Below are 14,017 nucleotides of genomic sequence, written 5' to 3'. Positions count from 1 at the left end.
CGCTGCCTGGGCGGGAGGGGTGAGGGGCGGCAGGCGGAGCCAGTCGAGCGCCGGGCGGTTTCCAGGGTAACGGGAGCGGGCTCGGTGCCGGGGTCGGTGCCGGGCCGGGGTCGGTACCGGGGCCGCGCCGGTCCCGCCGCCCCCCATGGCCTGTCGCGATGCCATTTCATGGTACCAGAAGAAGGTGAGTGCGGCGCGGGGCGGGCGGGCGCGGGCCCGGCCGTGCCCTCAGCGTCCTCTCCCCGCAGATCGGGGCCTACGACCAGCAGATATGGGAGAAGGCCGTGGAGCAGACACAGATGAAGGTACCGGCGGCGGGGCGTGGGGGGCGGCCCCGCGCCCCTCGCCGCTGACTCGGCCCTGTGTTCCGCCCCGCAGGGCTTCAAGAACAAGCCGAAGAAAAAGGGGCACATCCAGCCCGACCTGATCGATGTGGATCTGATCAGCGGTGAGCGGTGCTGCCTCTGTTCGTTCCTCTCTGGGACAGGGACGGCACCGAGGGAGCGGCCGGAGCTGGGTCAGAGGAGGGTTAGGTTGGATATCAGGAAAGGTTCTTCCCCCAGAGGGTGCTGGGCACTGCCCAGGCTCCGCCGGGAATGGGCACAGCCCCGAGGCTGCCACAGCTCCAGGAGAGCTTGGACACCGCTCCAGGGATGCCCAGGGTGGGATTGTTGGGGGTCTGTGCAGGGCAGGGGTTGGACTTGGCAATCCCTGAGGGTCCCTTCCAGCTCAGGATATTCCATGGTTGTGTAGGTGCATCCCACTTTGTGCAGGGTGGGGGAAGCAGAACCTGCCCTGCTGCCCTGCTCGTGAGCACTGAGGCAAAAGGACACTGAAAACCTGAGAGCAGGGCAGGAGGAATTCGGGGCGCCTCTGCAGGGGTGGTCGGTGGGAGCAGGGTTGGGTGGGCAGGGAAAGGTCAGAGCCAGAGCTCTGAGAGAAGACAAGGAGCTGCTTTAGCTGTGTCTGCTGGGACTGTGCAGCTTTGGATGGTGCCTGAAGCTGGGCTGCTGCCAGCCTCGCTCAGCCCTGTGGCAGGGCTGGGGCTGCCCAAAGGGCAACTCCAGCAAGGGAGTTTCTTGTGATTCACAGTTAATGATGGCTTGTTTCCCCTTTAATTCCAAGGCTCTACCTTTGCCAAAGCCAAGCCTGAAATTCCCTGGACGTCGCTGACAAGGAAGGGAATTGTGAGAGTGGTGTTTTTCCCCTTGTTCAGCCAGTGGTGGATACAGGTCACCTCCCAGCGTATTTTTATGTGGCTCTTGGTGCTCTACGTTATGCAAGGTAAGGGAACAGGCTGTGCCATAAAGGAGTGTGACATCAGAGAATGTATGGATGTGGCTCTTGAGGGGAAATGGGTTAGGGGTGGACCTGGCAGTGCTGGGGGAGGGCTTGAACTCGATGGTCTCAGAGGTCTTTTCCAAGCTTAGTGAGTCTATGATTTTGTAGCCCATAATCTAAAACATGAGGATCTTGTCTGCAACCTACTTAATGTGCATTTCAAAGTATGTGGCACTAGTAATTGCAGAAAGTAAATAATGAGACAACAAAGCAGAGTTCAAACAAACACTTGAGACAGACTCCTTAATTTTTTCCTTGGTGCCATTTCCCCCTTTCCAGTGGTAGCAGTGGTGCTGTACTTCATGGTGCCTGCTGTGAGTGCCAGCGAAGTGATGGGACCCCTGTGCCTTATGCTGCTGCTGGGGACAGTTCACTGCCAGATCGTGTCCACGCAGGTGAACAGACCTGCAGGGAGCAACGGGCTCAGCCGGCGCCGCAGGTGAGCCCCAGCAGGGCCCTCGGTGGCGCCACAGCTCCACACGGTGGGGCTGGGTAGAGCTTTCTCTCCTCCAGGCTGCTGCAGCAAAGATTCCCTCTGGATTTTGTCCCTTGTGCCTTTCCCAGTGATGCCCTGATGTGGTGGGGTATAGGCAGAACTCAGTATTCTGAGTCAATATTCTGTTTGCATGACTTCAGAAAAACAGTGTCCAAAAAGCTGTTCAAATCTCCTTCAGATCTCTTAAGAAAGACCTTCAAGTAGCTTCTTACACCAACTTAATTCTCCTTGTCTTAAAACCCAGGAAGTTACGCAAACCCGTGGGTGTGGATGGGAACAGTTGGTCTTCTCCTGACAAAACCAGCAAGGAAGAGCAGTCTGGCTCTGCGTCTCTGCTGACCAATTTATCCAGTCTGCTCTTCCAGAGGAGGTATGTGATCCCTGCTGGGTTTGTGCTGCTCATGGAGCTATTTGGTACCTGGAGAATGAAGGCACAGCACGTGCTGTCACTGACATCCCCACAGCCTGTCAGTCTTTGTTTGAATTAAAACTTTCGTGGTAATGTGGTAATGTGGGAAGCTGATTCCTTAGGAATATTTAGTATCTCTTTATTAGATCATATAAAATTAGACTGTTTAAAATTAGATCATATGAAACCAAGTGTTAGGTGAGCTGTAGAATGTGGTGGAGTTTATTTATCAGATAGGTGACCTTGTTTGAGTGAGTGCTCAGATTATATTGCTGTTTTAGCTGATTTCCAAAAGCAATTGTGCCTTCTGGTTTGGACAGTTGTCTCACTTTGGCACCTTCCTTCTCTAAAAGTAACTCAAGGAGAAGGAGGAGAGGTTCTAAGGGATAATATCTCATTGTTTTCTGTTTTCCCAGGTGAATTTCCTGGTGAGTTTTCAGTTCACAGGTGCTTTCTCTTCATGAGGACTTCTTGTCTTCTGAATTGTTCTTTTTTTTAATAAAAAGAATGAAAAATTTCCCCTTGATTTAGAAGTTTAAGATACTATTAGAGTTACAAAAGATGTGTCAAGTGAGGGTGAAGCAGATATAAATCTTTTTAACAGACTCAGCACACAAAGCCTGTCAGCCAAAGACAATTATTTATCCCTTAGGTATCTTGTTTGATGCCGCACTTGTGTGACAAGAATGTTTTATCCCAAAGAGTTTTTCCCTGACATAAAAGCATTTTATTGTATTTTCTCTCCAGGAATAGAGGAATAAAGCTGGTAGCTGAGAAAGGGACTGAGACAGAAAGTTGTGTGAATGCTGTGGGTGATGGCATTAAACCCAGACAGGCCAGATCTGAACACAGGCTGCTGCACTCCAAAGAGAAAAGTAAACTTTCTGATGGGGAGAAGAGCCATCAGGTACTGCCAGGGGAGATCCTTTGAAATCACAGTTTCACTGTGTTCTTTGTGTGCCCAGAAGTGTGTTAATTTAACTATATGTTTTATACAAGATATTAATATACAAGATATTAATACAAGATATTCCCTCCTTCTGCTAATCTTTGCCTACATTAGTGAACCTAGAAACCCCTTTCTGCCTCTCACTGAGCAGCTGAAAAGGTGCTGGTACTTTCTTTTCATAATCATGGAATAGAATTCCAGAATAGTTTGGGTTGGAAGGAATTTTAAAGCTCATCTCATGCCACCCTCTGCCATGGGCAGGGACACCTTCCACTGTCCCAGGCTGCTCCAAGCCCTGTCCAACCTGACCAGGTGTGGTCAAACACAGACAGTGCTGGAGTATTCTGCCAAAGTGCTGTTAATTATTGACACTTTTGATTACAAGGTGTTCAGTTAAGGGAGAGTGCTGATAATGACTAAATTAATTGGCCATTTTCAAAAGAAGTTCTGTAAAATATTTTGTCTTGCAAGACTGAGACATCTTGTGGGGAAAGGGAAAGAGCTAAGGCACCGTGACCTCTGTTGAAAGCTTTGACACGTAAAGATTTTGGGAATTACTCTTGAGTTTCCTCTGGGCCAGTGGTGTGTTAACTCCACGTGAAGAATTTGGAATTGGTTCTGTGTGAAATTCTCTCGTACTGTGCCATCCCACCTCCTCTCTGTGAAGGGTTTGGAGAGGGGCAGAGCTTGGTGGAGAGGCACAGCCCAGGATTTTGGGTTTGTTACCCCCCAGCTTGTAGATCCACCTGGGCTTAAGGCTGCTGGTAAGGCACAGCACAGAGCTGCTGCTGCCTCCTCCTCTTCCTGCCCTTGCCCCAGCTCCAACTGCACCCACCCAAAATTCTCTCTCATTACCTCTGGGGCAAGACAAGAGCAGGGTAAAGGAGTTAAAATCCATGAAGCCTCTGTGATGCCAAGAGAATTCTGTTTGTGTGTTCTGTGGGGATCCTGTGCTGGCTCTGCAGGCACTGAGGGCTGTGCCAGGGGGCAGCTCTGAGCCTGTGAGGGGACTCAGGCTGGGCCTTGGTGTGGCTTTGGCTGTGCATTTGTAGGGTGATGGCACCACCAGGGATGGTGTTTCTGACGAGCTGTCGAGTGAGGAGGATGCTGGGGCCATGGCACAAACGGTCCTGCTGCGCCACAGCATGGAAGGGGCTTCCAGTGACAACAGCTACGAGGAAAAGAAGAAGAGGCCTCCGGTTTCTCTCAACCAGGCTGTCTCACAGGTACCCAGGTGGGATTGGTGCTGTTTTCCACACCTTGTTTTGCTAAGGATAACGAGGTGGTTTTCCTTTGGTCTTGGCAGGTCAAGCAAGCCCTGAAAGGCGCCAGAGACTCTGACAGTGTTGTGGAGTCTGAACTGGAGTCCACATTATACAGGCAGGTATGGTCACAGGGTGAGGAGAGGGAGCTTTCCCAGGCCTGGCAGGGCTCACAGAACCAGAGAAGGGGTTGGGCTGGAAGGGACCTTAAAGCTCCTCTCGTTCCAACCCCCCTCCATCAGACAGTTATGAAATTATTGTGCTTCAGAATCCTCAGGTGCAAAGTGTGACCTCCTCCCTCCCTGCTGCTTGGCAGCTTTGTAAACCTTCACAATGTTCACAATCCTGGTTGTGCTGCTTTGTTAAACAAACCACAAACAATCAAACAAACAACTAACTGTTGGCAGCAGAGGACAGTCCAGGCTGCCTCTAATTGCTCCTGTGGAATTGCTGCAATTGCTCTTGTGGTCGCAAGACAGTGCCATGCTTGCAGCTTTTAAGATAATAGATTTTGATTTTAAAATCACAAACTATCCCAAGTTGGAAGGGACCCACAAGGATCAAGTCCAACTCCTGTAATGAAGGAGTAAATCTATTCTGTGAGATATACTCAGTCACTTCATTACTTTGGTTTTTTGCCCCTGCCACTCACCCTACCTGAAAATAAAATAGAAATATGTGAATATCAAGTTATAAATATGGAGATATATAAATTAATACAAAATAAAAATAAAATATTAAAACAATTATAAATAAAATATTATACAAAAGGCATAAAAAAGGACTTTTTTTATTAGAGTACATCAGTTTTTATTTTGTGGGTTGGGAATGGAGGCAGGGAATTAATGTGCTCTGTGTGAGTTCTGGTATAGAAATGCTTTTCCCCCAAACGTTGCCTTAAACCATTTCCACCGTGTGGGTGCAACTGGGAGCACTCAAAGGTCTGGGGAGCTGGAGGAAAAGAGGAGGAGGAGGATGAGGAGAAGGAGGAGGACGATAAGGAGAAGCGAGGAGGAGGAGTACGAGGAGGAGGAGGAGTACGAGGAGGAGGAGGAGTACGAGGAGGAGGAAAAGGAGGGGGAGGAGGATGGTGATGAGGAGGAGGACGATGAGGAGGAGGTGCTGGTTTCACCATGCCTGGGGCTGTGCTGTGTAACCCTGGCTGCTGTTGCAGGACCCCAGGTCATGCCTGAGCGTGGGGCCCCGCAGCTGCGGCGGGAGCCGGCGGGACTCGGAGAGCACCCGGCAGGACTCGGAGACCGAGGACATGCTGTGGGACGACCTCCTGCACGGCCCCGAGTGCCGCTCCTCCGGCACCAGCGACAGCGAGGAGCGCTCCGCCAGGGACTGCCGCAGGGACGCCAAGGAAGACGTCTTCCAGCAGGTCAGTGCTTTCCTCTTCCAGCAGGTCAGTGATTTCCTCTTCCAGCAGGTCAGTGATTTCCTCTTCCAGCAGGTCAGTGATTCCAGCAGGTCAGTGATTCCAGCAGGTCAGTGATTCCAGCAGGTCGGTGCTTTCCTCTTCCAGCAGGTCGGTGATTTCCCCTTCCAGCAGGTCGGTGATTCCAGCAGGTCAGTGATTTCCTCTTCCAGCAGGTCAGTGATTCCAGCAGGTCGGTGATTTCCCCTTCCAGCAGGTCGGTGATTCCAGCAGGTCAGTGCTTTCCTCTTCCAGCTGGTCAGTGATTCCAGCAGGTCAGTGCTTTCCTCTTCCAGCAGGTCGGTGATTCCAGCAGGTCGGTGCTTTCCTCTTCCAGCAGGTCGGTGATTTCCATCCAGGAGCTGGGAGTGCTTCTCCCTCTTCCCCCTTGTTGTGTTGTATCTTCTTTTTGCCAGGGTCAGGATGAACTGCACAAGATGGTGTTTCTTGTTCGGACTCAGATGTTTATTAAATCTTATCTATATTACAGTCTGACAAATCATGAGTTCTACAGCACTTCTCGCTAACAAACTAAAAATGGAACCCTATCCCTCTCTCTTTACAAGGCTTTTTAAGGATAAACTGTCCAGTTAAGAAATGACACCTAAATTATTGTTACTTTTTACCCAATAACCAACCACCCATGGCCTGCAATGCAGATTTTTCTACCCAATTACAAAATACCACCCAGACCCGTGAAGAAGAAGGACTAGGTTCTGCCCTAAAACCTCTATCTTGCTTTATATATATATTACTATATTCTAAAGCCTTAAACTCAAAGTTTTCCACCATATGATATTACACACTTCTATTCAAACTACACCCCCACAATCCCAGTTCTATAATTCAATTTTGGAAGCCTTCTCCAAGGCCTCAGGTCAATGCAGTGTTTGCTTGGGGTTCAGTGCCTGTCAGCACAGAAAATCTAAAATCCTCAGTGACTTGGCTTCCAACACCCCCTGTCTTCCCAAATATGAGTGGCAAATGAGGATGCTGTTGGTAAAAGGTGAATAACCTGGATGAGGCCAGAACCACGTGGAAGTCTGGAGTGCTCTAAACAAAACCAGTGATTCAATGACTGAATCTATCCATCCCCTCTGCACTGCTGCTTATCCCAAAACAAAGTATTCAACTCCCCCCTCAATCCAATCACATTCTAGGCAAAGGCATTACTTACAGGAGGACAGAAAGAGCTGAGCCAGCTTTTGCACTCCTCTCTTTTTTCTAGAACCATCTGTTCTGGCTGCAGAACACCAGCCCAGCGTCTGCCAAAGTGAGCGCTCTGATCTGGGAAGGGAACGACTGCAAGAAGGTGGACATGTCTGTGCTGGAGATCAGTGGGATTATCATGAGCAAGGTAAGGGGGCAGTGTGGCATTGCAGCCTCTTCCTCACACCTTAGAAAACAACCACCAAAACCCCTGGAAATAGTTACACATGCAAATATTAGAGGCAGTGTAAAACTGGTCCCTCCCCAGCTGCAAAGATGGTTGTCCCACATGTTCTTACTGAAAAATTGCCTAACCCCCAGTTTAGGAGATCTCTTGAAGGCTGACAAGTGCTCATTATCACTGATTGCCTCTGCAGGGTGCTGAAGGTGGGGGGTTGATTATTTGGCTGATTGGTTTTGGGTTTGGACTGAAATGGGTGGAATTATTTTAGGCTGTGAAGGGAAGGGGATCCGACTGCTTGCCTGAATTGACATTAACACAACAACAGGCCTTTTCCTTGATGCAAACCCCAGGTAATCATCCCAATTTTATTCCTGCTTGCCAGGTTAATGCCCACCAGCAAGGAGTGGGGTATCAAATGCTGGGAAACATCATCACCATCGGATTGGCCTTCCTGCCATTCCTCTACAGACTGTTCCGCACAGATAACCTGGAGCAGCTCTGCTCCATTTCTCTCATGGAGCTTCTGCACATCTTCTGTGGAGCCCCTGCCAGCACCCCTGTGCTCATCCTGTCTGCCATCAACTTTCTGGAGAGGCTGTGCTTAACCTGGATGTTTTTCTTCATGATGTGTGTTGCTGAGAGAACCTACAAACAGGTGTGTTTAAAGGTCCTGGTTCCTTTGGGGAACCTGGAAAGTGGGAATAAAGATGGCATGATGATCCTAAAGCTCATCTCATCCCAACCCTTGCCTCAGGGAGGGGAGTCTGGGGAGGCTCTTATTGATCAGTCACAAATTATACCTATCAATACCATTCCTGACACCCCTGTTCCCCCTTTACTCTGTCCCCTCTCTGTTGCCCAGAGAAACTGTGGCTGCCCCATCCCTGGAAGTCTTCAAGGCCAGGTTGGCAGGGCGTGGAGCAGCCTGGGGGAGTGGAAGGTGTCCTTGCCCGCAGCAAGGGCTGGAAAATGATGAGCTTTAATGTCCCTCCCAATACAAACCAGTCTGGAATTCTATGAAAACATTGCTGCTAGAGAGGCTGAGCACCCAGGTGTCGTGCTGGGCTTCCCCAGTGACCCTTTTTGCCAGATACCACTAAGAATCCCAAGCAATCTGTTCTGTTTTAAATTAATCTATGGTTCTGTTCTTAACTTGCAGAGGTTTTTGTTTGCCAAGCTCTTTAGTCACATTACATCTGCTCGGAAAGCCAGGAAATACGAAATCCCTCACTTCAGGCTCAAGAAGGTGGAGAACATCAAGATCTGGTTATCCCTTCGCTCCTACCTAAAGGTGAGTCCTGACCTGGGGTTTGCCTGTTGCAGAGGGTGAGGCAGTGACAATGACAATGACAGTGCCAGCTGTTTGTGCTGAGTTTTGGCTTCACACTGCACTCAGCCCTGACCCTGTGTCCTTGTTTCCACAGAGACGAGGCCCCCAGAGGTCTGTGGATGTTGTGGTGTCCTCAGTGTTTTTACTGGCTCTTTCAATTGCTTTTATCTGCTGTGCTCAGGTGAGATTTTAACCTTTGTAGTTTATATAAAGTAAGGAAAACCCTCCCAAGTGCTGGAGGCTTTTCTTTCACCAGCCTACAAAAGGCTCCAAGTGGAGTTGTTTGACCCCAGAGTAACACAGAGAGTGCAGCATTTTTTAAGAGCTTTGTTATTTTTAGCTGGAAAAAAAGGTTCATTCTGTGCTTGCAGAGCAAGGTCAGGGGTTGTATAATCAGTAGGAAAATTTCAGGACGTGGCCATTTGGGCACAAAGGAGAGGAGACTCTGCCCAAGGACCTGTGGTGTTCACAGGACATTTATTCCAGAGGGCTGACTGAAGCATGCTCTGTAACCACCACGTGGAAAAGCAGGTCAAGAACTATTACTGGCACCTTCCAACCCTTGACTGAAGCTGTTACAGGCAGCAGTGCCAGTGCTGGAGCTGTTTCCTTGCTCAGTGCTGTGTTCAGGCAGGTCCTTGGTGCCCTGAAGGGGCAGCTGTGGTAGCAGAGGGTGGTGGTTTGCAGACACTGTCACTGCTGTGGCTGTTCCTGTAAGGCCCAGGTTTCCAGAGGAAGGAATGACAATCCCAGTCCTGCTGTGTGATCCATACTGGGAAAGGCAGGAGCAGCTTAGCCTGGCTGAGGACAAGGAGAGGCACTTCATTGCCTGTTAGCTGGACAGAGGGAGGGGAGGAACAAGGCTCCTTTTCTGAGCAGAAGGAAAAAATATCCAATTCCAAGCTAAAGGCAGGTTAGAAATGAGACTTTCCCATCACAGGAGTGATCAACACTTCCTGGGAAGAGCACACAGGGCTGGCCAGAGGAGGAGCAAGGGCAGTGCTTGTGCACTTGTCCCAAGAACAGGCACTTTGTCAGTGACATTTGGCTCTTTGTTTTCTCCCCATACAGGTTCTTAAGGGTCACAAAACCTTTCTGAGTGCAGCTTACAACTGGGAGTTCCTGATGTGGGAGGCAGCACTGCTCCTCTTTCTGCTACGTCTGGCATCTCTGGGCTCTGAGACCAACAAGAAATACAGCAACATTTCCATCCTGCTCACTGAGCAGGTAGCTCCCTTTAGCTTGTTCTCCCCTGGGCTTTGTGGTTTGGTTGGATATAATTATTGTATTTCAAACCAGCTTAAATACTGGAATCAAACTTGAAAAATGTAGGGATCAACTCCTGTGCTGGCTAGAGGGCAACAAAGCACTGGTTAGCATGGGAGGGATGAGCTGGACAGACCCAAACTCCAAAATTCTGAATTATTTTGGTCTCTGGGTTAGTGTGTGTTAACCAAAACAATTGGAAAAGAATGATGTTATCAATGCTAAATTCACTGCTTCAGGAGTGAAAGCAAACTGCAAAAATGGCTCAAATTTCCCAGCTGGGGGCTGGTGCTGGGATATCAACCCCTGGCCTGTCTGTCACAGATAAACTTGTACCTGAAGATGGAGAAGAAGCCAAACAAGAAGGAGCAGCTGTCTCTGGTAAACAACGTGCTGAAACTGTCCACAAAGCTGCTGAAGGTGAGATGCTCTGCCTGAATGCTGGATTTTATGGAAGCAGGGAGTTATGGCAATGCCCTGTGGCCCTGCCCTTCCCTTGGCTCCTGGATTTAGTGCTCACAAAGGGGGGTTGTCAGTGCTGCTGCAGCTGTGACAGGAGAGGGAGCAGCACAAGGCCAGTGTGGGTAATTAGTGCTGTGAACTCTTGATGAGCAGTGGTTTGACTGAGAGGAGAGGCTGAGGTGAGCACAGCATTTCCTGACTGCTTCAGTCTCATTTCCCTTTAGCAGCTGTGATGCTGGAACTCGCTGCAACCAACAGGGAAAGATTTGGGAAGGAGTGAACAGAGCCTGGGAGTCTGCAGGTTGGGCTGGGTGATTCTGCAGCCTGGAGTGTCAGCTCTGAGGCCCTGGGGTTGTGCAGAGCCTTTGGATTCAGCAGGAGATGTCTCTGGAGCACTGGCAATTCCTGTACATGTATTTAAGAAAGGACCAGAGGCTGCCCAGTCTGTTGGAGTGCCAGTGCTAAGCTGAAAGGCAGAGGATGAATTCTTTGGTGTTGGTGAGTGCTAATGGAGCCCTGTCCTTGTCGTGTCACTGCAGGAATTGGATAGTCCATTCAGGCTGTACGGGCTGACCATGAACCCACTGATCTACAACATCACACGGGTTGTCATCCTCTCTGCTGTCTCAGGAGTGATCAGTGACCTGCTGGGATTCAACATCAGGGTAAGTGTCCCTGTGCCAGGCAGCAGAACAGCTCTGGGGACACTTCTGGGGGCACAGCCCCGAGACAGGCCTGGGTTTGTGCTGGGCGTGCCCCCGCCTCCCTGAGCCAGGTTTGGGGGAAGGACAGGGCTCACTTCAGTTTCAGTTCCCTGCAGGTGAAGCTGGGAGAATCCAGGGTTCTTCCCTTTATCCCAGTCCTCCTGTGGCTCATCCTCAAACTGGAGCTCACTGGGCAGAGCAGGGTGGGCAGAAGACACAGAAGAGGGATGAAGACCATTCCTGTTAGACCCAGACTCCCTTTCTTGTCTCTTTGCAGTTATGGAAAATTAAACCATGAACTGGCAGAACATCAGCCCTGGGCATCTCCACCAGACACCAGAAAAGAGAACCAGCAGTGTGGGCAGAAAGAAGAAAACTGTCAGAAATCTGTAATTCCAATTTTTAAACAGATTCCCAGTGTATGTATCAGAAGTTTTCTTTCTGCTTTACTGCTCTACAACATCCAGAATGAACTGGTCTCATCAGTGATGTCACCCCATGGCATGCACAGAAAAACTGGATTAATGGGGCCAAATGCTGGCAGCTGGCACTGAACCAGCAGGAACTGGTGTGGGACATCAAACACTAAAGCCATACAAGAGCTGCAGCTGGGGGACACCAGTGGCTGTGACTGGGGCCACGTTCCTGTCACACCGGGACCCTGGGCATGTGACAGGGAGGGACTCAGCCCTGCTGGCCCAGCCAGCCTTCCTGGGGCTGCACTGGAACATTCCAGCTTGAGAATCCTTTGCTGCACTGACCTGGCTGTGCTGAAGAGCTTTTCTTTCCTTAAAGCTCTGTGTGCTCAAGGCTTTGCCTCCATCCTGAAGCACCCCAGGATGCACCAGGTGAATTCCTCCTCCCTGCTGCCAACCCAGCAACTCCCAAATCCTGCTGGTGGCCTGTGCTGGGGCTGCTGCAAAGAAATCACCAGTATTTTTTGAGGACAGTGGTCAGAGGAGAAAAACCTTTCAACACACACTTCAGGCAAAGTGTTCATGAGCTGGAGAATGTTTTGCCACGTCTGTTCCCTGGAATACTCAGCTCCATCCTGTCCTGGCTGTGACAGCAGCTCTGCTCCAACACTGCAGTAGAGCCTCACCCTGAACACCTGGGGAGGAAATCTGGGGGGAAAACCAGCTTGGACAAAAACTTCCTCAGGTTCATGTTTAGAAAGGTCATGGAGAACAAGAAAATATTTGAAGGCCTCTGTAATATTTCCCTTCACTGGCTCCAATGGCTTCTACTTATTAGTAGTGAAAAGAGCAAAAACTGAGGAACTTCTCGTTCCTTCACAGGAGGGTAAAATAGCAGAGGAATTTTTGGTAGTAAATTGTTTACAGCTATTTTCTGTACAAGGAAAAGTCGTGAGATGTAAAAGGAGGTGACAGTTTTATATAGCAAAATGTGCAAATAAACCTGCAGGACAAGCACTTCATCATTACCAACGGTTTCTACAGCACTTGATGATTTTTATACCATCTTTTGGAAAATCTGTTACTTGGAATGTAGGGTCAAGGAGACATCCAATAATAAATTGCATTTGTTTTCCAGAAAAGCAGCATGTTTGTGGGTAAAACCTGGGTCCACACCCCTGAAAGCCAACCAAGAGCCTGGTTTAGACAGTGCAGAACCAACAGGCCATGAACTGGAGTTGGGTTTTAAGATCTGTGTAAAAATAATGATTGATTTACAGGTTCTCTCTCCAGTCAGAACCTCAGGAGTCTGTGTGAAGGTGCTGTGCAATAGATAAATATTTACACCAGCACATCCATCCATTGTGTAGCATCCCAAGGCCACGTGGATGCAGGAAGCACAGGGAAAGGTCTGGGGAAGGGGAAATCCCTCCCAGGTGGGACATGGTCAGGTCACATTCACACAGGAAAAGAGGGGAGGTGATGGCAGGGAAATCATTCCTCTGGAATTAAAGGTCTGGATTTGTCACCGTCCTCAGTGGTCAGGGTGAGGGCACACAGCATAATTCAGCCTCTGGGGAAGAACACAGGAATAATCTGCACAGGCTACTCAGAGTATTAAATATTTCACAGCCCTCCTCCAGCCAGGGAGGATTTGTACGTGTTCTGCTCCACAGCAAACTTCAATGGATCCCCCAGCAGCTGAGCACAGTTCAGAGCTGCTTTAAAGGCTTTTGAATTCCCAAAGTCTTTGTTTTAAAAGCTGTTTGAGCTGTCAGCTGTCCTTGTGAAGAATTCCACTCACGAGTGCCTCACTGTGCCTCGTTAGCCTTTAAAAACATCTAAAGCTTCAAAGACAAAATGAGATACTCTCCTGCTTTCAAAGAACAAGTCCTATCAGTTTGAATTCTGAGTAGGTGAAGCTCAATCTTTTACTCCTTTCTCCTTCTGCAAACTGGACCTATGGGCTCCTTTTCCCATTTTTCTGCAGTCATTCTGCACTTGTCAGAAATGTCAGAAAATCATCACTAAATTCTGAATAAAATAAACCCCTGCAGTCTGTTCTGACAGCCACAGGGCTGATGTGTCAGTGAGTTCTGGGGGTGACATCCCTCTGTAAAATATCCATGCCAGCCCAAACCACAGGTGTGAGTCCCCTGTGCCCTGTGTGCCATCAGCACCCCTTGATCAGAGAAAAACGGGGAGAGTTCTTAAACACACAGGCAAAAATTACACTGAGGCAGCTGCTCTGGCAGCTGAGTCTGTCCCAAGGTCAGGTTTTACCTCTACAGAGATAAAAAATCCAATTACTAATTAGCAATAAATAATTAAAGATGGGACTTCAGTTTCAGCTCTGCACCCAGGCTGAGGATGCCATGGTGCCAAAAGTGAAACCAAAGGAATTATTTTATTGAGCAGAACTCAAAGAGTTTTCTCTCCTCACACAGAGGTTGGCAAACCAAACCCGCCCGAATCAAGGAACTGAAGTGATTGTGCTGTGTTCAGAAGAAGAAAAATTACAGAATTATGTCAAATATCATCTTCAGCTCCAGGGTTTTGTGTTGGATAC

The 14,017-nt window shown here is 49.2% G+C and overlaps 1 protein-coding gene across 2 annotated transcripts; it reads left to right on the top strand.

Annotated features, from left to right (window-relative positions):
* The first annotated feature begins 22 nt into the window (after positions 1–22).
* PHTF1 (putative homeodomain transcription factor 1) lies at positions 23–12,590 on the top strand. Of its 2 annotated transcripts, XM_063418227.1 has the most exons (18): positions 23–184; positions 249–305; positions 379–448; positions 1,126–1,284; positions 1,621–1,780; positions 2,082–2,207; positions 2,994–3,153; positions 4,248–4,421; positions 4,502–4,579; positions 5,632–5,841; positions 7,106–7,234; positions 7,653–7,925; positions 8,430–8,561; positions 8,695–8,781; positions 9,672–9,827; positions 10,191–10,286; positions 10,868–10,993; positions 11,310–12,590. In XM_063418227.1, exons 1-18 carry the CDS (start codon positions 146–148, stop codon positions 11,328–11,330), a joined length of 2,253 nt encoding a protein of 750 aa, XP_063274297.1. In that variant the 5' UTR covers positions 23–145; the 3' UTR covers positions 11,331–12,590. The 2 variants fall into 2 exon arrangements, with proteins under 2 accessions (XP_063274297.1, XP_063274298.1); XM_063418228.1 differs by lacking the exon at positions 249–305.
* The last annotated feature ends 1,427 nt before the right edge of the window (positions 12,591–14,017 follow it).

The sequence above is a fragment of the Prinia subflava genome, chromosome 23, assembly GCF_021018805.1.
Source record: "Prinia subflava isolate CZ2003 ecotype Zambia chromosome 23, Cam_Psub_1.2, whole genome shotgun sequence".
Classification (NCBI taxonomy): domain Eukaryota; kingdom Metazoa; phylum Chordata; class Aves; order Passeriformes; family Cisticolidae; genus Prinia; species Prinia subflava.
Note: the sequence above shows the minus strand (reverse complement) of the source record. Positions and strands in the feature narration are given on the sequence as shown.